Below are 24,745 nucleotides of genomic sequence, written 5' to 3' on the forward strand. Positions count from 1 at the left end.
TATTTCAGTCTTTTAATAATGAAATCAGGATTGAAACGAAATACCATCAAGATTAATGAAATAAAATTGTTTTTAAAAAGCAGTTTTTGGCGAGTGTACTTTATTTCTGGGTGCGTTAAATCATTTAGCAATTTAACAATTAACAATTTATGGACAGTGTTGAGAAAAATCTAGAAATACATATCTAATGCAAAACAGGCATTGAAGGGTGGTATTTTAAAAAAAAAAAGCGGTGTTTTTGCTTTGAGGTTGGTGATTGGTTTCACTTTTCAAATTATATAACTGTTTACATCTTATTCTAAGTCAATAACAATGGTGAACAGTTGTGGTATCCCAAGACTGAAATCCTTCCGTCATCCTCCTGGTCTTCAATATTAAATTCTTAATTAACAATGTTGAACTATTAGTAATCAGACATCATTAGGGTTTTACGAGGTTATCAATTCAAAATTTTTAAATGAATATGCACCACTTTCTCTTGTCAAAGAGCGAGTAAATATGTATTCATCCGCAAAGGGATTACATTGGACCGACTTTAATTTTTTTTTTCGCCTGTTAGTAAATTTTTTATTTTATATACACTGTCAATGTACTTTACATGTACATGTACCATACCATTATTTCAATATTGCTATTAAGTATATGTAATAACCTATGCCATAAGATGTATGTCTTGTGCAAATAAAGAATGTAATTAATTCAATCATGCACATTTGTAATATACCTGTAACAGGTTTGAGTTTTATTTAATCTTAGAACAATAGTAAATTCGACCTACCTTTATATCCGAAGTGATGTGGTTCTTTCCGTTGTTTTTATAACGTTAGCCTACAGGATGGTCAATTCCAAAGACATATTCAAGTGGTTAAATTAACATGGAAGTCTCATCCTTCAATCAAGTGCAACATGAAAAAATAGACCCCCCCCCCGGAACACATTTTAATGAAGTAGTCATTGCACACATTTTCACAGAGGAAAGAAGAAACAGTTATGTATGAATCCAAGCTGTTAAAGCTATTTTATTGATTATGTACATGAACAAAACATGAATACTCTTATACAAGATGCAAAAAATTTATACCATTCATGATAAATCATCATTTGCATTGCGTCACGTGCTATGATATACATTTGCATTGCAGTCTTGATTTAAATTAACACATCGCGGATTTCATCCAACAATTTTAACAATTACACAGCTGCATAGAATAAGTATGCTAAAGCTTAAAATCGACGGGATTTCCAAACTGATGAATAGATGGTGACTATTTATTATACATGTCCTGAGATGCTACATATGAATGTCAAAGTATGATTAAAGGTCATTTATATATACAAAAAATATTAAGTAACTATTTTAACACAATATGGTGGATTGATAAAACCGTTTCCTGACTCCCTCACTAAATTGCAATTATTCATCTTTACAAGAAAATCTTTAAAATTAAAATAATGTATACACATGTAGTCCAATATTTCCACCAGATGGCGGCACAAGATCATTTTCTTCAATCAGTTTGCAGCGTCCATCCCTCCTAGTTGTAATTTCATCACATGCTGATACATTTTCAGAGCGGGACCAAGTCTGATTGACAGTCCTGTCAAAACATCGCTTCTTTTCATCAAAAGTAAGGATTGTCCATCAATTTCCTACAACAAAAATCACACAATATTAATGAATACATACCGGTATGGTCGCATAATGGAAGACTGCAAAGCAATGTGCTGTCCTTTATCATCATCCAACACGATTTCGACGTCTTAAGTTGGACCTACCTGATCTTGGAGGGCGTCTGCTTGGTCCTTGTAGCCAAGACTGGAGAAATATTTCACAACGTCCTCCACTCCCCATTTAGAAGCATCCGGGCAACTGGATTTCTTCTGTTCTGGAGGGGACCTTTCTTCGGACTTTCTCTTAGCTTCAATTCTGCAATCAAGACAAGTTAAGTCAGTTGGTATGACAATGGTACTGCTCGTTTCCCTTAGTACACTGACACAATTTGTCTCACCTGTTGTTGTCATCTTCTGACGAAGCTGCCGAGTCGTAAGGTGTTGGTAAGCAAGAGGTGTTGTTTCCATCTGAAACAAAATAAAACTCTGTTAGAACTTAAGCTTGGTGTTAAAATTCAAATGCATTCAATATTCGGCCGAGTAAAAACGATCCTATGCAACACTTGGCTTGCAAACCTCGGCTCTCGTCTGCTGTATCATTGACGTCATCAATCTCCATAGAGGCATCCACGGGTTCGGTGTCTTGACAGGTCTGACACTCCCATTTCCCTGCAATAAAGGCATCGGCTTAGTCTTCGTCATGACTTTTATCTCGGTAAGGTAAAACTGGATTTTTGCAAATTGTCCGTAACACAAGGGGCGGTTCTAATCATTACATAACCGGTTACTTCTGAATTTACCTTGCGGTTTGTCTTCTATGGCCGGTTCATGGCAGGTCATATGATACCCCTTATCACAGGCGTCACAAAACAGCATCGTGTCCTACAAATCAACAATCATACCAACACTTGAAGTCATCAACTGATTTTTTTTTTGTCTTCTTCACTCTTCAGTAATGATATCAGCGACCAAAATGAATCAATGCGTTCTCACATGCAGTGGGCAACTTACAGGGTCACCGGAGTCTTGACAGACGGTGCACGTCTTGCAGTCGATGCATTGCCATGGAGACTCCAGGGTGCGTCTGGCTAAGATGGCATTGTATCCCATACACGAGGGGTGGGCTGTCATTAAGAATTTTTACAAAATGCTTTTATATATATAGAAAATAGATATGGAAAAGGGAAATGGGAAGACAACACAAAATTTTACCGATAATATTTAAATACCGGTAAGCTATAAATTAAGTTACAATTTTGATTTCTTGTTCGAATGATAAACTCACCCTTCGCGTTGCAGTCCTGGCACACCAGTATTCCCTCTTTGAAACCTCTGCGAACGATGGGTTCTGTCTGAAGACAATAATCGCAGGAAGCGTCGTCCATTGAACGCTTCCCGAACGACAGTGTTTCAAAGTCGGGTCCATGAGTTTTCTTGAACTTCTAAAATGTAAAATACTGGATTCAGTAATAACTGGTGCACTAGCCCGAAATATTTGACATTTTCAATGTTTCTTTTAACAATTTTGCTAGTTTACATTCCTAACAAAGAGCAGTATCAAAATTGGTAAAAAAAAAAACAAAACAAGGAAATCGTCGGATGCTTTGGACTACTGATGTAAATGTGAGAAAAGTCTGGTAATTTTAAAAGTACGGAATTATTTCACTGGCCAGTCTGTTCTAATTGTTAGAATCGAAAATAAAAGTATCTACATCTATAATATCATTGTAGCGATACAACAAAATAACGAAAATAATCGGAACAATACCAATTTCAAATGTTTAAAAATCCAGGAATGCATTGAATTTATTCAAAATTAATACTAAGGAAATTTTTTAACTTTAATGTGTCGTGACTTCCGACAAATTGCGGAGAAAAAATCAGCAGCAGGCACCAGACAACGTAGTTTTCATTCAATTCATTAAATTCGCAACATGGCCGTGCATAAAGTCCCCACTATTTTTATCTTCAGTGTTTATATGTGAATAAAAAATGTTTCTATTAGACGTGAATAATATTATATAAGCAAGATTTACCGAATACAATGAAACGCACGATAAATATCAATATGTTATTACGTAACGTTCCCTTCTGTTGCTAATCATATTCTTTGCCAGTGGCGCTCCTCTTTTTTTTTTTTTGTTGCTAAAATTATAATATTTAAAAGTTTATCTTTAATTCTTTTTCATTTTCGCAAACAAAAAAGTGCACTAAAAAATTAGATCTTTAAAATGCATTTAATAAACGCATGATTTGATGAGGTTCATGTAATGCGCGCTCTATTTCATTTTAAAAGTTTTTTTTAACCAAGTTTATGTTCATATACCTGCAATATAGATCACTTATTACTTATAAGACTCTTCACTATATCAGCAAAGTAATTATACAAGTTCAATTCGTACTTACAAATTAAAAGCCTTAAGGAAATATTGTAAAGATAATAAGGACCAACTATATAGTACATGTATTAAATATGATAAACAAAAGCCCGACATTCTTTTAAAATAAGTGTTATTATCCAAAGTAACACAACTTGTGTCACAAGTTTAAACAATGAATTACCATCACGTAAAAGACCACGTTTATTTTGTCACGGTGGGTTGAAAAAAAAAAGTTGCGTAGCATTGTAAGTATTCACGATAATTCGATTTGCCGCACTAGCTATGATATAATCACGTTTTCCCACTTTCGGATTAATTATGTAAACAACTTTGCATATTGTGGGTAACGTTATATCGGCAATGTGTCATCCTTTACCTTGCGTTTTGAGGGAGGGCGTCCTCGTTTACCCGGACTTGAAACAGAGGTGGTCGGTTTTTCGGTTATTTTCTTTTCCGGGTTACTTTCGCTACTGATATAGGTCCCCTGGGGTAACTTTTTAAGGTTTCCATTCACAACCTCTTTATCCAGAGCCGCTCGGAGTTGGGTGCGTTCTATCTGGGGTCCTTGCGTATTCGTGCTAAGCCACTTCTCTACATCTTTCACAGATGCGCCTCTTTCCAGGGAGTTTTGCGCAATTTCTTGAACCGCAGAAATAATGTTTTTACATGTTTTATCAGAATGAACTACTTTTTTCCAGGAATGCGTTTTCTTCCACTTTGCAGTGTTTCTATAGCTTACGTTACCTTTATAGTCTACTTTTACAACCGTGCCCGATTCTACTAATTTTTCCAAATGCGACTCCGTCTCTTGCCATTTCATCCCATGCTTACGGGCTGCCATGTGACATATTCGCACAATATCTGGACGCGCTTTCCGCTGTCGGAGCTGGTCAATTATTTGTAGTATGCATTCTTTGCATTTTTGACTAGCCATCGGGCTGTTTAGTTCCACACCCAAGAGTGCGACAGAGGATAAAACAAGCTTTTCAGCGCGGCTGGGGTAAGGTCCGGGGAACGATGATATTTCAATGTTTTGGTAGATTGCGCATGTCTCATTTCATTCAACAGAGGCATCATGGGATTGATTCGAGTATCGATCGAGGGACTACCAATTTGCGTTATTGATAAACATACCATATTTGATTATAATCATTACATTATTATAAAATATTGTTTCTTATTATTAGAATTCTGCAGTAAAAAGAACAAAACGCTCCATTATTGGTTTCAGAGTTATTGCTTATTTTTTAATTTCCCCTCATCGTACCCCACTCGACCGACATGACAACGTCACCGGGCTATGAAAGCGAACAACTGCGACAACTTCAATTTTTGAGCACATATCACGAAAAAGAAGAGAGATTTACACTCAGGACATGTTCTTTTTAGCCTTATTGGTGTAACGCACGTATTTAGGCATCAATATTATTGAATACAAGCAAAACACACGATCTGCGAAATTTCTCAGGTGCGGATCCAACATTATTCGTGTACAATTGACCGCAAAACAAGTGTATTTGTAATCCATCGTGATTAGAAACAAAATATTTTAGCGAAAAGAAAGCTCGAATTGCGTCTGTCGTCTTCTAACACACTAAGAAAGCATATTTGATCAACTTTGTCGACATAGACTGTATAGAAAAATCCTTATTGCTATGTACGTGCTCATACGCACGATGTCACTTAATCAATAAGTTAAAGATAATGGCACAACATAATATATATTATCAATTTTTAAACTACATAATGGAAATATTATGTATGTTTATGTACCTAACTTTATAGAAAAATGTTTCAAACTTTAAGTTAAACAAAGAATATTATCAATGTGACCACCGATGGCGATAATTTATATTTTAGAATTTCGAAACTTAAATTAAAACATCTGACACAGTTTCAAGATATATCATTTTCTGAATGACATATTTTACTTTATTTAGCAGGTTTTATTAAATGACACGAAAATGTATACCTGATCCACGTTGTTTGAAACCGATTTAAATCTCTCGTAATTTATTCTGATTCCAAGAAAACCCGTCTTTATACTAGATTTCATTTTTTTTTTGTTTCAAACTTATTAATGATAATGATTTCGCGCTCAGTTCCTCTATATAAACCAATGTATACACATTTTCCGCTTCAGACAAATTCATTAATAGTTTGTTATACACATGCATATATTATACATAAACACTATACAATATACCAAAACTTTTGGTCCTGTTTATTCTATTTTAATTATATTTAAGACGACAAAATACTATGAATAAGTTTTGATATAAAGATAGCATATGAATGTATCACTCAGCTTCTTTTACACCCATTAAATTTATTAAATTAATTAACTTAGAACGCACCGTTGTATTGATTGTTCAACAAAATTATCCAATTAACCCCCCTGGAAAATATTTCTCAATTCGCGCATGTACGATACTTATGTTTGGATATGATCCGTTAGATATATTAAATAATATAAGCAAAAACAAAAAATCATGAAGAAAAAGAAAACCTACACATATTTCTATTGGCCATTCTTCAAATTCGGTGGGGTGGGAAATAAGATATCAATTTTTTTTAAAAAAATTCCCCCATTGTAAAAGTTGTTGACCACTCAACTTCTTTAAGCAGACTGCATCCAGAATTTTTGGCTAAAATATCATATCTAAACTTTTTAGATATATCTAATGGATTATTTGTTGCCGATCCAGCTTCTTTAAGCAGATTGCATCCACTGATGATATAATAAAGCAAAATAAGAACATCATTGACCACTTATGATAACATTTCATATTGTAAATGTGGATCGTATATATATATATATATGTATACTTATAAACCATTAATAATACATTAGCGCTATATCTGTATTATGAAAACCTGCAGTTCTGCATGTCCGTTTGTCTATTTCTCGGTATGTAGCTAAAAGAAGTTAAGATAGGGTATTCAACCTGTTTCTTCTTTGTTTTTCCAGTTCTTTTGTTTGAATGCCTGTACATTTGTACAGACACATGCTTAAAAGATGCATAAAAACTACCTAGTCTTCCATAATGATATTATATAAAATTAACAAATTGATTAGAGATGCAGTTTGTTATCAGTTAGTCAAAGCAACAAAGAATAAAAAAAAAATAATCGAGTATGATGGCATCCGCGGAAGACTTTAGAATCCGCTGTAGACGGACATATAGAAAGAAACCCCCGAGGTCGCGCGAGAGCGGGACAGGATGAGCGACCTGTTTTAGAGGATCAAATAGAAGCAACAACAAACCGATCAAGGACTGAGAATTTAAACATTGGAAACATATGTAGTTCAAGAAAGACCTTAAAGAATGATTAGGGCCTAAAAATACACATGGAAATGATGGCATACGCTCTTATTAATTCAGCGACTGACACAACGCCCAAAGAAGCAAAGTGAGACGGAGAAGGAGGTAGTGGGAATCAAACTACAGTCACCACAGAGTCCAAGTGCCACTCAACAAGGGGGGTGTCAGCCAAAGAGGATTGGAAACATCAGAAGAGCAGACACGCGACCCCAGGATGCAGCCAACAAAATCAAAGAGGAAGGCTAAGGTCAAGTGGCAGGCTACTAGCAATAAGGTAGAATGAAAGAGGTTGAATAATGACGTAGACAATATCCTAACTCATCACAGGCTGACAAGATTAGACAAAATGATTGAAGGCATGTACAGGGTAGGCCTGGACAGGTTTGGTAAGGAGGAAAAACTGCAATCAGGAGGAGGAGTGATTAAGAAGAGAGGTGAACGATAAAGTCCATTTCAGGCGAGAACTGCGACACCTAGCAAGAAGGTTTAAAACATCAGAGGAGGAAATCAACCCGCTTTGGCTGAATTAAAGATGAATATCAAAGAGCTAAAGATCACGAGAAGGGCGGAAAGAGTCAAGAAGAGAAGGAAGGAGCGACCAAGAGCACAAATTATCAACCAATTCCAAATTATATCATTTCTCTTAAGCAGCAAAGAGTCACGTTAACAGCTGGAAGAGAGGAAGTATCATAATATTTAAAGGAGATACACAACGATCCAAGTAGAGATGGATGTTTAGGAGAGTACCAGAAACTGATTCAACTAGACAAAACAACCTACTTGTTAGACGAATCAGAACCAAAGCTGCGAGAAGTGAAGGATATCATCAGGATGGATTTTTAAAGCAGCAGCATTACCCAGACCAAACGGAATTCCTTACAAAATTTACAAAAACTGTCCAATATTAACACAACGTTTCTGGAAACATCTGAGAGTTGTGTGGAGAACGGAGCAGCTTCATAATAGTTGGCACCAATCTGAGGGATGCTTCGTTGTAAAAAAGGACGACTGGAAGACATTTAAGCAGATTTGTACCATTTCCATTGAACTTTGAAGAGAAAATTTCCTTGCTATTTGGCCAAGAGGATGACGACCTATATGCTGTAAAACGGGTACTAGTATATACATGCATAAATATATGTGCAGAAAGGCGTGCCAGGGGTCTGGGGATGTAGAGCATACAATTGATCTAGCAGAAATAATACATGAAGCTAAAGAGATGAAAGGGGGGACTGGCAGTCATAATGTTGGATTTATCCAAAGCTTATGATTCAGTGTCTCATGAACTAGATCAACGTACATCACAGCGATGCTTTAAACAAACAGAATACGGATGATTCTCAAGAGAAACTTTGACATGCTATCGTTAAGGTTCACCAACCAGGATGCACAACATTGTAGCAGCGCCTAGAGGTTGGGATTGTTACAGACTTTACAATATCAGTAATGACGTTTTCAACAGCAATGAGTTTGATGATGAAGTCAACAAAAATGATGAGCAGAGATCCATGGATGAAGGTTGGTGTGAGACAATCGTTCAGTCATAGCATTCATAGATGAAATGGCAATAAGCACAAAGAGTTTTTGTAAAAGACCATCATAGAGGCAAAATAGACATTGAAGGAAATAAAAGACACATTGGGTCCATATAAATATCAAGCCATTAAATTCATGGAGCACTTTATTGAAAAGGGAAAAGGTGACAAGAGATATGTTCAGAGTGGAAGAAGAGATTATCCCACAAGTCTCAGATAAACCGGTCAGTTGCTTGTGAGTGTTCTTTGATGATTAACTGGGAGACGAGCAAAACGTTAGTGATACCAGCAATCAATTGGAGCCCTGGATGAACATAGACAAAATGGCTTTACCAGGAAAATACAAGGCATTAATATACCACCACGGCATCTAACCTCCAGTAGGAGACATCATACTCTACAGTCCCGCTGCTGACAGTCTTCAAACAATGAAATCTTGGAGCAATATCATGACCATTTTCCACTCGTGGACTTCTTCTATTCTGTTTTCCCATGATACTTTAAGTGCTATAGGAAAAACTAGCCTCCATGAGAAAAACAAAATAATAAAATCAGGTTTCTGATGCGTAGCTGCTAATTCCTGCAGAAACTGCTTCCGGTCATGGAGATCTGCTTGCATTTGCCAGTCGCTGGTGGTATTCCACAGTCATTCTACTTCCACTCCCCAAACAAGATTTTGATCACCAGCCCCTACAAAGTAAACAAGTTTCAAGTCTCCTTAGTTTTTGTCAGGTATCTTCCTTGCTTTCATTGCTTTCCCAGTGCATCTCTCAGAACGGATAAAACCGTGTTATGTCTCTGTGTGTATCTTCCGTCTGTCAGAGCTACTGAACATTAATATAGAGTGTATCTTAAGTTGGCTGGTCTTCCACAAAGTTTGTAGTTTGGTCGTCCCTAATGCCCAATGTTGCAGGCTCTGTGATCCAGATGTCCAGATGTCATTCCAAAATAACTTCTTTTCTTCTGTCAAGCTTCTTCCCAGTTCAGCCAGCTTCCCTGCTTCTTCATGCCGACTGCCTTCGCCATTCTTATTTGTTCCTTGCAAATTTTATGCACCGATTGCCTTTTCTCCACACAAGTCTATTTCTCTGCCCGAACTTGTCGATGATACTTGCATTACTTCTAATCCTTGCCTGCCTAATGCTTCACTTTTTACAATATACCAATGCTTCGGGTGCGATTCTGCCTCCTAAACAGTATTCTTGGCTGATCACTTCCTGTCTGTCTTGATACCCGGTATTCACCTTTATTTGCCTCTTACCTTGGCATCATTGCTGTTATGCATAATCAGAAACTCTGCTTAACCTTGTCAATCTTGAATTTCTCGACGATTGACGTCAACGGTAGTTTTCTCCCCTGTTTTATTAACCAATGCTGCCGAAGCTTCTTGGAACTGCGAACCATCTGCTTTGGTATCCACTGATCTGTTGTTCAATTGATTCAGCGGATGCCAATGGTACGTGGTATAGAAGTAAAGGCCACTTGCAGAAGAACACCATGTTGTTATATCCATGTCTTTTATTTTGCAGGTAAAACGCTTTCGTCTATGATGTTCATTCAGTCCCCCTACTGATTGTTGGTATCACCAATATTGCTTGTGCATCAGTGAGTCATCAAAGAACGTTTGTAAGCACTTGATTAGTCGGTCATTATTCAAACTTTGTAAGTTTAGCTTACGGAAAATATGTTGCATCCTTAATGATTTATTATGATGGGATATTCTCCTCTGAACTTTCACTCTAAACTTCTCTCCTTTGACTTTTTAAATACAATGCTTGTAGGCTTTAATTGCTTGATCTTCATACGGGTTCAACAATGCCCAATCTCCTTCAATGTAAATTTTGCTTCTATGATAGTCATTGTGCTTCGGTTATATCGTTAATGAATGCTTTGACAGGGGTCTATGAGCTGTACAGCTGTTGACTAATAAACAATACAATAGTATATACGTCCCTGACACGCCATAACACTCATGATGTTAGAACTGCATATAATGAACTTATTACCTTAAGTGTCCAGAAGTTGCAATGCATAAAAGGATTTTGCAATTGCATATATGAAGAGTGTACCACATAACATAACGATTGAACAATAGTTCATCATGAGTTTAGTTCTGTATGAAATGAGTTTATCATATCATAATGATTTATTCATAGCATATAATGAATAAACCATTGCACATAATGATCTTACGACATAACGTAATGATGTTACCACTTTTCCGTTCAATAAATGACTACTTCTTATAAGTATTTCATATCTTTTACCGGAATTAAACGTGAAATCTGATCGTCGTTTCCAACTTCATCCTCAAAGTTATTGCAGGAAAAAATGGAATCATGTGAAGTCCTGAGTGGGGAACCTAACGATAGCAGCTTGAGCAGCATCCGTATCTTGTCTTATATATAGCATTGCTGTGATGCAATTTGGACTTATAAGGCATGTAACCATAAGCTTAGCTAGATCCAATCATATCTGAGTTTCAGTATTCCTTTTAACTCTTAAGCCTCCTTTCTGACTTTTGATAGAACAGTTGTAGTTTGGAGTAAATTTTGCACTCTGCAGTTAGTCAACTTATGTTAGTTTACTGTGTGGTAAACGCCGTCTCTGAAACACCAGTCTGTAGGGGAACTAGCAGATCAAGCCCTTTGTTTGTTCGTATGTTGGTCTCTTTTATTACCAAAAGACGATAAATTCCGTAGAGAAACCAAAATGCATAGTATTGCTAAAAGAAATATTACTTTTAAATCCTCAAGCAAGTCATCTCTAGCCAGGGCGATTTGGGAACGGGATTTTTGATTAGCGCCCGGAAACCATTGCAGTGGTCACTGACCTTAATTTTCTTACGTTGTAAATGTATATGGATTTAAATATTTTATATGTATATCTCTTGTGAATTTGGCAAGATTTTCAAGCGTCCATCAAGTTAACAGTAGACGAAGTTGATTATACCAAAACTAACTTTAAAATGATTAATCTCTCTCTCTCTCTCTCTCTCTCTCTCTCTCTCTCTCTCTTTCACTTTCAGAGTTAGAGGGATTAAAGGGCATGATTACAATTTTTCCTCAAATTTTACATTTCCAATATATATATTAACAATGCTTTTATATTTCCAATGTAAGCTCTTTAAGGTGGTATGGGACATATGTCGATATGCATGTGGATAAAGTATATTATACCGTAGATTCCTAATTAAACGCGAGGAAATAATTTCCGCGTAAAATCGCGAGAAGCAACCCTCGCAGATTTTAAAATCTCGCTTTTATTTTTAAGACAGTTTTTGACTATAGGAAATTATAACAAAAAAGTGGTGATCACGATTTCATATTCTCGCTATTTGATACAAAACAGCGGAATCGCGGAATTAAATACTCGCGTAAGATAAGGAATTTGCAGTAATTAAAATACTTAAACCGGTTTAGAATTTTCAAATTTTACAATTTTTATCCGAAAATTCGGTTAAAAAAAGAAGATGGGGGAATAAGATGGCGCAAATGCCCATTCGGTTTAGTAGTGAAATACAATTTTGAATTTATTTTTCCCCAATAAAATCTAATCAAATATATTATAATACAACTTTGCGAAAGCAAAATTTCTAACTATAGCCAGTTTTCAATATATTTAACAAAAAATAAGAAAAGAAAAAAAATATTGTGGAAATTTTGGTGGTATCGAACCCGTAACATAAAACCCTAGATATATAATGTAAGCTTATTCCAGGTACTCTAACCACCGAGCCATTTCAGACACAACAAAGTGGGCTTTTTAAATATTATGTGTGACTAAGTCCACGAACTACCGGACTTGTAATATTTTTTCAAAATGTTCAATTGTTGGGATACAAATTGATATTTTTTGAGTATAGTGGGTCATCTCTCCACGTTTTTGTTTGTTTTCCAATCGACCTTAATAAGAATATGAGAAAAATATGGAGCCCAGACCCACTTTATAAAAGAAAATGCCTTGAACTTCTAAACAATGACAATATTTGCAGGTTTTAATACGTATACGCCTGTTTGAGTCAACATATTCCAAGTATTGAACATACCTTTAGGTTAAAAATCAATATATTGTTTTAAATGATTTTAAAAACCCCCATCAGATTCATTGATACTTTAATTTTTCAGTAGCCTGTCCGACCGCGTATGGGCATTTACACGTCTTATCCACCCATCTTCTTTTTGGAAAAGTTTTTAAAAACCCCAGCGCAATTCGAACTCGTGACTCACTGATTCTAAGCGAACCCTCTGACACACTGCGCTACGCTGATATTGTTCTACTTCGGGAAAGAAACTGTTTATAAAATTACACTTGATTTTATTGCTTATTTAGATAACCAGTATGCCACAATATGGAAGTGTCCCACACCACCTTAACTCGCTTATAACTTGACAACTGACGGTAACACTGACCATTAGAAATATCTTGGCTAAACTTCGTTAACTATAAAATAGGAAATGTAAAATCTGAGAATGACCATGTTCCTTTAAGAATGTGTAGTTCAGGTGGAAGCAGACTTAAGTGTAAAATCCTTGACAGCATTTTCTTCGGTTAAAATTGACAAACTTTATTATCATTAATATTTTGCGTTTGGATTTGGGGTTTGCACCGAGTTTGAACGAGATATCTTGATGAAAGGTGAAGGTCATTATAAACAATGACCCCTTCTAGTCAGACCCTATTTTTAAAGTACATATGTATATTGTAGGTAGAAAATGTGTACTGACCTTAAACTAAATTTCCATACCAGATGTCAAGTTACTGAATATTTCTATGTAAAATCCTTTTCCAAACTGGAAAATATTCTATACTTGACCAAATCTTATTCCGGATGACAGAATTCTTTTTAAAATGAAGTTTAATAATGTTCTTTTATTTTTTCGTTTATTACAAATGAAAAACACCATGACGAACTTTATTTTTCGATACTTTGCTTTTGCTGTCAAATCAACATTTACAAACACGCTGTTGCACTTTCTGACAAACGCAGTTACGTTTTTCAGAGACCGAGATGGACCGTATGTGTAATTATGGTCATAATTTCAATCCTGTATAACGTCACTGTTTTTACTCACAGCTGCAACGAGAGACCTGCTTGTTGCTTTGCAATAAGATTATTTTTTTTATTTGTTTCTACATTAAAGGGGCGTGGTCACGATTTTGGTAAAAAATTATTTGTCCGATTTTAATGCTTACAATGCTTCAGTAAGACATTATTTTTAATAGGCAACCAAAATTTGAGTAACATCCGTTGCATAACAAGCGAGTTAACGTTACAGAACTTACAATTCACAATGCTTTTGTTTACATTTTGTATGTCGAAGTAAAATTCCAGTTTTAGACCCAAAATAAATGTGTTAAATGTTAGGAACTGTTTATATATGCTTAAAATAAATAAAAAGATGGACAAATATGCTTAAAAAGATTTTTTACCGGTATATATATCCTACGTTAACAAAAACAGGGCACGAACCTTGTTTACATTGTGAGCCTTATATCTGGCTCATAACTCTACGCCTGACTCTCAAATTTCACCTGATCATTAGAAATACATTCCTAAAGCATTGTAAATAATAGATTCATTAAAATTAAATTTGTATAAATTGACAAAAATCGTGACCATGCCCCTTTACGCCTACCAACAGCTTTTCGCCCAACCTTCATGAAATAAGATATTAAATCGGCTCCAATCTAGCTGAAGTGGATCAAAGATTTATATTCATAATTGATGACAGACATGCTATTACTAGGATACAACTTATATCGCTTTTAATGTAAAACTCATAACATTTAATATATACGTTTAATATATTTCCCCTATTCCACTCCCCATCCCCCCCCCCTTTTTTTTTGGGGGGGGGGGGGGTTCGGGGATGTATTTCAAACGGGGGAAGGGGTTAATGCAACTCCTGTAACTCCCTAGATTTTAATTCACTTCTGGGACAATGACACCAATAAACAATGTACATTTTTTTAATAAGTTTATGTTTGTCAAGTCAATTATTTTGTTATATAGCTAATAAAGTGTCTTAAAGAAAAACAAAACATCTTGCTCTTCTTTATTTAAAAGGCTCTAACAAGGGTGTTGTAATGTATTGGACCTATCGGTGGCCAACTTTTTTTTCAGGCATGGTCTTCGGATGCTAAGGAATGAGAACAAAAATTCTGGACTGGCTTTATAGATCAAATCAATCTGTCAACTGGAGTGTTGTTTGCAGAGATTTGGAGTCGAAAAATGTTTAGTAATCGGATTTTCAGAAATGGCCTTCTTGCACTGAAAACAAGTACTGCGTGTGCAATTCCAGCATCGGATATGGTTGTCCTGGTTTTTTCTCAGATTTTTCTGTTTGCAGAAAGGACAACGAATAAGATTTATCTTCTCATCTGGATTTGCTGCAAGGGCTACTTCAATTTCTACAACAATCTGCCAGAAAAAAAAAATAGAGAAGAGGATTTAAATAAAGGAGAATACCGATACCTAAAATGTACAAGATCGTGTAGGTTTTTTTTTCATACCGTCATCATATCAATTTGTGTACCACTGTTTCAATTAAAGCCTATATATTTAATAACAAAGATATGGAAATGAGATGGATACAAATTTTTTTGGCTATAAATTGTTTGATTATTTTCATTAAGTATTGGCCTTAATATCTTTTTTCACAGTCTTGTAGAATTGAAGAATGAATTAAATTTTACATATACTAGTAATTTAATTAATGTGTGATAGTAAGTTCCAAGTCATGTTGCAAAGATTAGAACCTATAACATATCAGAAACTCTTGAAAAATTAAGTTGATCAAGTAAAATTCACAAGAGGCCCATGGACCACATCCCTAACCTGAGCAACAATGTCAAACTTTGATCTAAAAGTACGTATATTGCTGATTTACAATATCCGATCTCCAGTAATGTTCTATAACTCTAAATTATCTGGATTTTATATACGTACCATAAATCTGCCTTTTATATTGACAAATTTGATCAGTTTTGAAGTGTTAATAGTAGGCTAAGCCATTCAACGAACTGCTTTGCTTAGTAGCTTCAAGGAGACCTACTACGTGTAACAAGAGTTAAAGGGGTTTGAGCCAAGGATGCACCTGTACAACCTTTTTTTTCCTAAATTGATCTCAACTTGCTTACGTTATTTATTCCATTATATTCATTGCGGCCAAAATTGCAATAACTTTGTAAAATGCATGAATACCATCCAAAATTTTCAGCTGCAATAATAAAACTCTCTCTGAATTGAATTTCTTTTTTTTTTCAATCAAGAGAAAGCCAGAAAAAATAGGAGTTGCAGCTGCTAACTTACTGTACTGGTCAAATAAAAAACAATGCAATGTTATGTCTATCATGTTGCCCTTAATAGTATACCCGGCAAAAAAATGCATGTTAATGTGTGGTTCAACACAATATTGTAAAATATCATATGTTACAATATTGTGTCTAATAATATTGCTTTTAGTCAGGGATATGAAGCAAAAAAGGAACAGCCATACTAACATGTTATTTAGTTTGTTTCTGCGACTAATAAAATCATAATGCCAGAAACTTTAATAAGAAAAATCTATTTTTTTTTTTTGACTAAGGAGTAATTATGATTCAACAATTATTTTCATAGGTACATATCAAATTGATTATGTAAGTTTGAATGTTTCATTTAATTTTACGATAATAATATTTAAATCACATGATGACATTTATATTTGTGCTCATGCTCTAGTGTGTTAACAAAAAATTGAACATCGCAGATCTTGCTCCTAAATTGATTTAACAAATGATAGTCTTGATGTTTTCCTGAAAAAATATTCTTTTAAAAAGTTGTTTTCCATTCATTTTAGTGAAGATTTTTGAAACGCCCGCTAGGGCACTTTCTTAACCTTGGGTTCCTTATTTAAACAAACATAAATCTTTTTTTCTTGGATATTTATTTCTTTGGATATCTGAACATACCACAACCTATTTTCCTTTTCTTACCAACCACAGACAGACCAAAAAAATTTTGATCAGAAAAATTATGACACTTGAGCCTTCAGCTCAGGAGAGCTAACAAAAACAAAATTACCGGATTTTTTTCTTTTTGATGTGCACGTGCAAAAGGTCGTATTACATAGTTAACTCCTCCATCATTGTAAATATTACCGGCATCAAATATTTCCTCATGCATAACACTCAATGAACATTTGGAGAAATGTCCATATGATTCCTTGGTGATATCTAAACCACACCCCCAGCACATCGAATGGTTACAATACACACAACTGACTTTGTTACACCTGTAAATAAAACATATTATTAATGAAATGTATTTATATGATATGACAATACACTTTTATAGTTGTTAGGAAACTCTGCTGAAATACAAAAAAGAAGTTCCATGCACTGCATTACAGTACTCCTTTAGCAGTATAAATTCCAATATGACCCTATGACCAAATATAATAACCTGGTACTGGTTTTCATACAACATTTATCAATCCAAAGAAAACATCGGTATAATTTTATTTGTATACTGCAAAATGCCAATTTACATTTAATTGTGTGCTAGTATTCATTCAAATCTTTATGCATGGTGATAAAAATATTGTTACTCAAAATCCTTTTTTTTTCCAGAACAAGAGGTGTATAAATGAGTTTTGTTTATGATATGTTACAAAAATCTCTAATCTGATTGTTTGTTTATACCAAATTTAGATATGTTTTATTACCTTTTGATTTAAAATAAATTTCAAGGCCTTGTATGTTATTTTGATGTCAATCTAAACTTTGTATAGCACAAGCTGGTATAGATAATGTCAATTAATACAATATACTGAGTTAAAGATTATAATATATCATACTTCGAACAATACATACCCAGACATTTTGGATATATCCATTTTACAATTAGGGCATGGACGTGTAGTTTTTTCAATTATTTCACGGGAAAGCCTTTCTTCTTTTAATCTGGCTAGTCTTTCTCTCTTTTTCTGCATTGCTTCACTTTTTGTTTGTCTGAGTTTCTCATCTTCTTCTTCCTGAAATATATCTGAGTAACATCTTCCCTGGAAAAAAAAGAGTCAGTATGTCATATAATATTGTAGTTATTTTTCTTTCAATTAGAAAAAGCATTTTCAATTCACAGAGGGAATAATAATAATGAGCTATTTGTTAGGTCCTTTTATAGGACCTTAAGAGTTACCAGTATATAACCTTACTCTTGATTTATGCTGTTCAGGAAAACGGAATTTGAAATAACAAGGTAAGAAAATAATTAATATTAGAACTAAAAATTTAAAAATTCAATAAATTTGAAGATTTGAGAGGGGCAGTTTGTTGAGCAGATTTGAACAGTATTCAAGATATGGATATTGTACAACAATGCTTGAAAAATATGTATGCATTGGCTAGGAATGCACAGTCCGCTATTGTAAAACACATTTCATCAATAACTTTAAGTGATGTCAAATCGACTCAAATGCATTATTTAACAGGACATGGATTAAAAATATATGGTCAGAGTAGCCTTTGGAAAATATACCGGTAGGTAATCACAGATAACAAAGCTCACCGAGACAAGGCATCACCTTTATCAGGCATCACCTTTATCAGGCATCACCTTTATAAGACCACCTTTATCGAAGATATTGGATACTGTAGTGAGGTTTGACACAATACTACATATTATATGATACAAATTTATATGATAATCGTGTGCAATTTCATAAGATATTTATGACACAATGATGAATATCAATACACAACTATAAAATATGATATTGTTTCCTATGATATTATACAAATAGCATGTCATATATCTTGATACAATATAATACTGTAATATATCATTTTACAATATGATATTGTATTATATGGTATGACATTGTATCAATCTATAATATTGTATCATATATTATGATATGATATTGTATCGTGTTATATATTATTGTATTGTATCATAATATCATATTTGTAATAAATTATGATACTGCATCATGAGATAGTGTATAATATGATTGTGTATCATAAATGATATATAATATAACATTGTATCATTTGAAACAATATAATTTCTTACAATATTGTGTCATATCATATGATAAAATATCATGTAAAATATTTTCAAGGCCCATATTCAGCATTCAAGTATTTCAGTCCATAAATGGGTCCAGATGCATCATCCATGCAAGTTTGGTGAAGATAGGACAACTGGACAAGTAATAAGTAAACTTAGATAAAGGACCTGCATCAAAAACTTTAACCATGTCTGGACGTTGACAGTATAGCATAAGCTTCCCCCGACTTCATCTCGGTGTGCTCAAAATCAGATAACAAATGTCGAATATACATATGTACTTTATTTAGTTATTTAGTATTCAAATCAAATTCTCATGACAGAATCATGTGATAAACAAGAGAAAGCTAGATAAAAAATATTTTTCAAGAATATTTTAAAGATTTTTTATTTTCTATATTACATGTTTTTACCCTAGAGCTAAGGTCCCAAAGGGGGAGAAAAAGTGAAATTTACAATGATTGTCACCCTTTCCCTATAAATATTGGTCTTTTTGTCTCTGACAAGTGTAATAATGCAATAAACAATATGGGCTGTGGCTCTTTGTGTCCTTTTTTGTTGTTGTTGGTAACACTGCAATTTTTAAGGACAAAAAAATATTTGGTTACTTCCTTTAGTCATATTTTTTGTTGAAATCTTTATTTTGAGGCTGATCAGAGTAAAGAATAAAAGTTGATTTGCAAGTATTTTCACAGTGCAGAGATCTATTTTTATACATTCTCACACTAACCTGGTGCCAAGGTTCCTGACAGTCGGTACAGAAGCTGTACACACAGCCAAGACAGTGACCTAGTCTCAGAGCCTCCTCCTTCTCCTGAATGACCGGATTCTGACAGCGGGGGCACCATACAATGTCACCCATACAGTCCAGTCCCTTCTGCAAAGTAACATATGAATTAGATATTTATATCTATCATGTGTATGACTGACGTTAAAAGCTACAGCTATATTTGATTAATAATTGAAAACAAGAAATTGTAATATACGGTACATGTTTATTTAAGAAATAAACAGCAATGTTAAAAAGTTTAACAGAATGTGAACTTGGTTGGTCACGTGATCAAATCCTGTTCACAGAATTTGATCACGTGACCAACCAAGTTCACATTCTGTTAAAAGCGAAGTTCACATTCTGTTAAGCGCGAAGGGCTTCTCAGAAGATTTCATCACGTAGTACCAACCAAGTTTATATCCCAGTGAACTTTTTAACATTGCTATTTATTACTCATATTTACATTTGAAAAAGGCAAACTGTTTAGAATTGCCAAAATTACCATGATTCTATGCTTACAATAATCCAACCAACAAGTGATAAGCATGTGCTTTGATCATTGTGACATCAGGAGAAAGTTCACAGAATTGAACGTTTTTACTATTCTATAGGTTGAAATAAGGAAACATATTTGCATATGTAAATATAATAGTTTATGTATAAAATCTACAGTTGAACCATCAGTATATCAACAAGATAATGACTTTTAAAAATGCAGACCTGTTAATAATGGATTATTAAATCATACATTTTTAGTTTCAGAATAAAAACCATTTTTGGCAATGTGTCAATTGGCAAATTATCCAATGAATCAATAAATTACAAACCCTGAGAGAAAGTGTCTCATATCTCTCATACTCTTCAGGGGTAAGGTTTGCCGTTACCATGGGCGGAGGAATTTCTGATTTGCAGTCTGTTTCAGGGCAGCTGAAAAAGCCATTCTAATTCTTATCACACATTCTTATAATTTTTGAATTTTTAAACATTACTCATATGGCAGGTATAGGATGCCTTAAGGATGGTGTATATATTAGCAGTCTCTAATTCATGTCAGCAGTTCTTGCAAAAGACAGCTTCTGCTACATCAATCTCATTGCTGAAATAATGCATAAATTTGCTAAATAGCAATGTTTGATTTAGTTTACAGTATATGTGACAAGGGTGCACATGATTCCCTTCCTGCAACTTTTGACTACCCCTGTAGGCATTGAAGAATTGATGTGGCGTAGTTTTTGGCAGGGACATGTAGTACTTGAATGTACTGTAAACTTGTTATATTTAATGTTACAATATTTGGTGGAAATTGATTTTTCATCAAGTTAGCTGCATTGGATTTGAATTGGCATAATTCTGACTGTACCTATTCTTATACATACATGAATGACTTTTAGTGATATGCTGTTTTCCAACAAAAATGATGAACAGAATACAAATTCAAATGTTATACAGTTACAGCATTCCCTAATAGTAATTTTGGTTTTGTTATGCATTTTAACTCTAGACTTAATGGTGTGTTTGGCAGGTGTGTCTAATGCTTATACATATATCTTGAATGCATGATATATTTCATGATAATAAAAGTTTCCTTAAAAACAGTTTTTATAATATACATATATGTCATTGCTTGGCTACTTTAACCATAACATTAGTTTCTATAATCTAATTAAAAGGCAATATATGTAAAATTATACTAGAACATATTCATCATAATATATGCCATTTCCCTTTATCCCCAAACAAGCTGAAATATAAAATCTAGATAGAAATTGCTTACATTAAGTTTAGAACATTTCCCTCCTTTATATGCGTCCTGCAGTATTCGTTGACACATATGCGACAAAAGTGGTGTTTACATGGTCGTAACCTTAGAAACAAGGAGCCAGCTTGCTGTGTGAAACAGATCCCACACTCCTGTTCACTCTGCGCAAATTCCTCCTCCTCTCTCTGCTGGTCATACCTATAGAGCCATCAGTGAAGTCCAGTACATGTATCAATAACCTCATTTGCCATGAATTTACCGATACACATCCTTGAAACTGTGATATTCATTAAATCCGGTCCGCAAAAAATGTATGCCTACCAATATCAATAAAACCATAGCATATGCATCGAATAAAGATTGAATTACCTTATCATACTTGTGAAGGCCTCTTCAATTGGCATCTGTTCAGATATAACCCGACTGTCACCTTCATCCAAATCATCTTGCAGAAATATTCTATTTCTCAAACCAAGGTGACTAAAAAAGGTTGTGGGTCATAATTACAGAAAAAAATCTTGCATGAAAATAAATAATCCTTATATCTGCTGATTCAGAACAATCTAATCCATCTAATTTTTATTAAAATGCATTAACATAGAGGAAATGAGGAAAACTTACGACATCCTAAACTGTATAGGCATATCATTACCTTTGTATCATTATTCGACAGAAATATGGTTCATTGTTTTTGATTTTCAAAAAAAAAAGATTTTCTTGAATTTTTCATATTTTTCAGTACATATCATATAAATAGTTTTTCATTTCTGCACATTAGTTGAAAACCGTAACTCAATTTTCATATTATATTCTAGCTACCAATATGTAACAATAATCATATTTTGCCAAATCACGATTAAACATACTTCATGACATTTTCCTGAAGCCATGTGATCCAAGTAAATAAAACAGGCATATACATGGACTCCTCCCATAGTCTGTCCATGGCCTGACATAGCGAGGTCATCTGGAGAGAGGTCAGCCAAGGGCAGGATATGGTGAACTTTGGAGGGGCACTGCTGGGGTACTCATGAGGAAGCACGATTGTAAGGCTGATCGGATACAAGTGTCTGACAGTTACAGAACCAATGATTCTCATTCCTACAGTTGTAGTAAAAAAGATGATTTTTATTTAAGATACTTGGTAGCTTTGATTTCTGTAAGACCTCAGGCCTTAATTTAAACTGGATCTTCTTTATACATAACACATCTAAAAGCTTCATGTTTTATGTGATAAAAAAATCTCTTATTTTGCAGATACAAATTATCAAAATTCTTATAATCTTCAAAGGAAACACTATTTAATACATGTATTTGAAATCGAGAATGTAAAATTTACTCGCTTCTCTTTTTTGAAAGTGACTTATTTGCAATATGCAACCAACTTTGCATTTACCTGAGTCGGATCTTTTGAATTTAGAGAAGTCAACATTATTTTGTAGTTCATTTAATGGCACACATACGTCCACTGTAACTCTCTCATCTGATGTATCAATTGGCACAGACATCTAGAATAACATGGTAATTGACATTGTTAGAACTGAATTTTTAAGAATGTTCCTTACAGTTTTATCAAACAATTTTAAAAATGTGACCCAACATACAAATCTTACCTGAACTGAGAATAGTCCATTTTTTGGTTCATTGTCAGCTTCAGTTTCAGGGCGACTAAGAATATTTAATCCCATCTCATTTTCTCCATATATTGATTCCAGGGCTAACACCTTTTAACATTAAAGTAAAACTCTAAACTACAATCCTAATATTATTGCATTGTACATATGGTGTTTGACTGATCAATTAGAAGTTAATCTAAATAGCTAACTACCACTGTACATGAATAACAAACTTCTATATACGAAAAAGGCATTTTCATATTACTTACCGGCCATTAGAAGTGTAAATACTTATTCATGGCGAGATTATGGTTTATTTGTTAGAGCAAATGCATGCCGAGAGCCGAATCTTGTGCTTGTCATTAGGCCTTTCTCCCATGTCTTTAGTCAAGGGACGTCAGTCAATCAAAATGCTAACGAGATTATGATGCTTTAACTTTATAAAATTTAGATTCCATAAACCAAACACTTCATCTAACGATTCGGGACGAAATCACTTTGAACAGAGATCCAATAAATATTTGCGTCTCTGAAAGACTACTGTAAATTCGTAATTAAATGCAATGAAATAATATCTGCGTAAAATCGCGAGAAGCACTCTTCGCGGATTTAAAAATCTTGCCATTATTTTCTTGAGTTTTAACTATAATAAATAAGGATAAAAGTTCCCCGTTTGCGATTTTATATTCTTGCGATTTGATACAAAATAGCGGGATTGCGGAATTAAGTACTCGCGTAAAATAAGGAATTTACGGTATCAGGTCCAGCACAATCTCTTGATTTAGATATATAGCTTGAAGAAGCTATATAGCTTAATAAAGCTATTCAGAATAGCTTGATAAAGCTATTTATTTGCAGTTTTTTCACAGAAATGTTAATTATCAGAAATGTATGAAAAATTGAAAGTTAATTACCACTCTTATTTATACCATGAACCATTTAAAAATCAACCCTAATTAAAATTAGTTTCAACACTGCTGCTTTTGAAAACCTTTACGCAAAAATTATATTTCCATTGTTTGGGTAACTGTCCACCACTTTGTGTGCACTGAGGTATGGATAAGTATGATTTCTTTACATTGTGCTGGATTATCATCAATCAATTATCTTGTTTAACATAACTGATCTTCTTTATATTTCATTCAAGAAGTAACTGTGAGGTCATGAACCAATTGCCCCAAAACTTTTTAAAACTTTAAGTGCAAAGTCTCTGAAAGAGACACAAATTGATGAGTAATCTTTACATGCACTGTTTACAGAACAGTTCAAAGTTGAAAACTATCACTGCACTTAAGTGCGATTTTGTTTACTATGGTCGTACATGCATCGTACCTCATCGCTTTGTTCGAAATAATTATTCCTGTGGTGTGGCGCCCAGGTATGGGTTTGCGAATAACGACCAACATCTCCTCCCGAGGCCATCGTGTTAATAAACTTATTTGACACCCTGGCCTTATATTCTATTCATGTTTGTTTACTTGACGATTGTGCAATTATTCACTTCCGGTTTTCAAGTTTTGGTAAGTCGATCGTAGTTTATTCATGCAATCCACTTTCACTTCCGGTAAATTTTCGTGTTCAATAGACACATACATATGTCTCTCTCTCTCTCTCTCTGTTTGTGGACAACTGATTGAAAAAATAGTCAGTGGTCCGCAAAACAATAACCACCTGCAAGAAGTGGTTGA

General features: G+C 34.3%; 2 protein-coding genes across 2 annotated transcripts; both read right to left on the reverse strand.

The window, feature by feature from the left end:
* Nucleotides 1-988: 988 nt before the first annotated feature.
* On the reverse strand, nucleotides 989-5,041 carry LOC128168114 (histone acetyltransferase KAT6B-like). Its single transcript, XM_052834220.1, has 8 exons — nucleotides 4,369-5,041; nucleotides 2,897-3,053; nucleotides 2,623-2,735; nucleotides 2,412-2,493; nucleotides 2,188-2,280; nucleotides 2,010-2,079; nucleotides 1,777-1,927; nucleotides 989-1,650 (listed from the first exon to the last, which is right to left on the reverse strand). Exons 1-8 carry the CDS (start codon nucleotides 4,924-4,926, stop codon nucleotides 1,513-1,515), a joined length of 1,362 nt encoding a protein of 453 aa, XP_052690180.1. The 5' UTR covers nucleotides 4,927-5,041; the 3' UTR covers nucleotides 989-1,512.
* A 9,769-nt stretch (nucleotides 5,042-14,810) lies between these two features.
* Nucleotides 14,811-24,732, reverse strand: LOC128165875 (E3 ubiquitin-protein ligase RNF14-like). Its single transcript, XM_052830787.1, has 11 exons — nucleotides 24,390-24,732; nucleotides 23,055-23,165; nucleotides 22,838-22,949; nucleotides 22,308-22,542; nucleotides 21,811-21,921; nucleotides 21,457-21,639; nucleotides 20,510-20,609; nucleotides 19,641-19,787; nucleotides 17,713-17,900; nucleotides 16,922-17,132; nucleotides 14,811-15,277 (listed from the first exon to the last, which is right to left on the reverse strand). The coding sequence occupies exons 1-11, from the start codon at nucleotides 24,477-24,479 to the stop codon at nucleotides 15,050-15,052; spliced, it is 1,716 nt and encodes a 571-aa protein (XP_052686747.1). The 5' UTR covers nucleotides 24,480-24,732; the 3' UTR covers nucleotides 14,811-15,049.
* Nucleotides 24,733-24,745: the final 13 nt, after the last annotated feature.

Source organism: Crassostrea angulata, chromosome 10 (genome assembly GCF_025612915.1).
Source record: "Crassostrea angulata isolate pt1a10 chromosome 10, ASM2561291v2, whole genome shotgun sequence".
Lineage (NCBI taxonomy): Eukaryota > Metazoa > Mollusca > Bivalvia > Ostreida > Ostreidae > Magallana > Magallana angulata.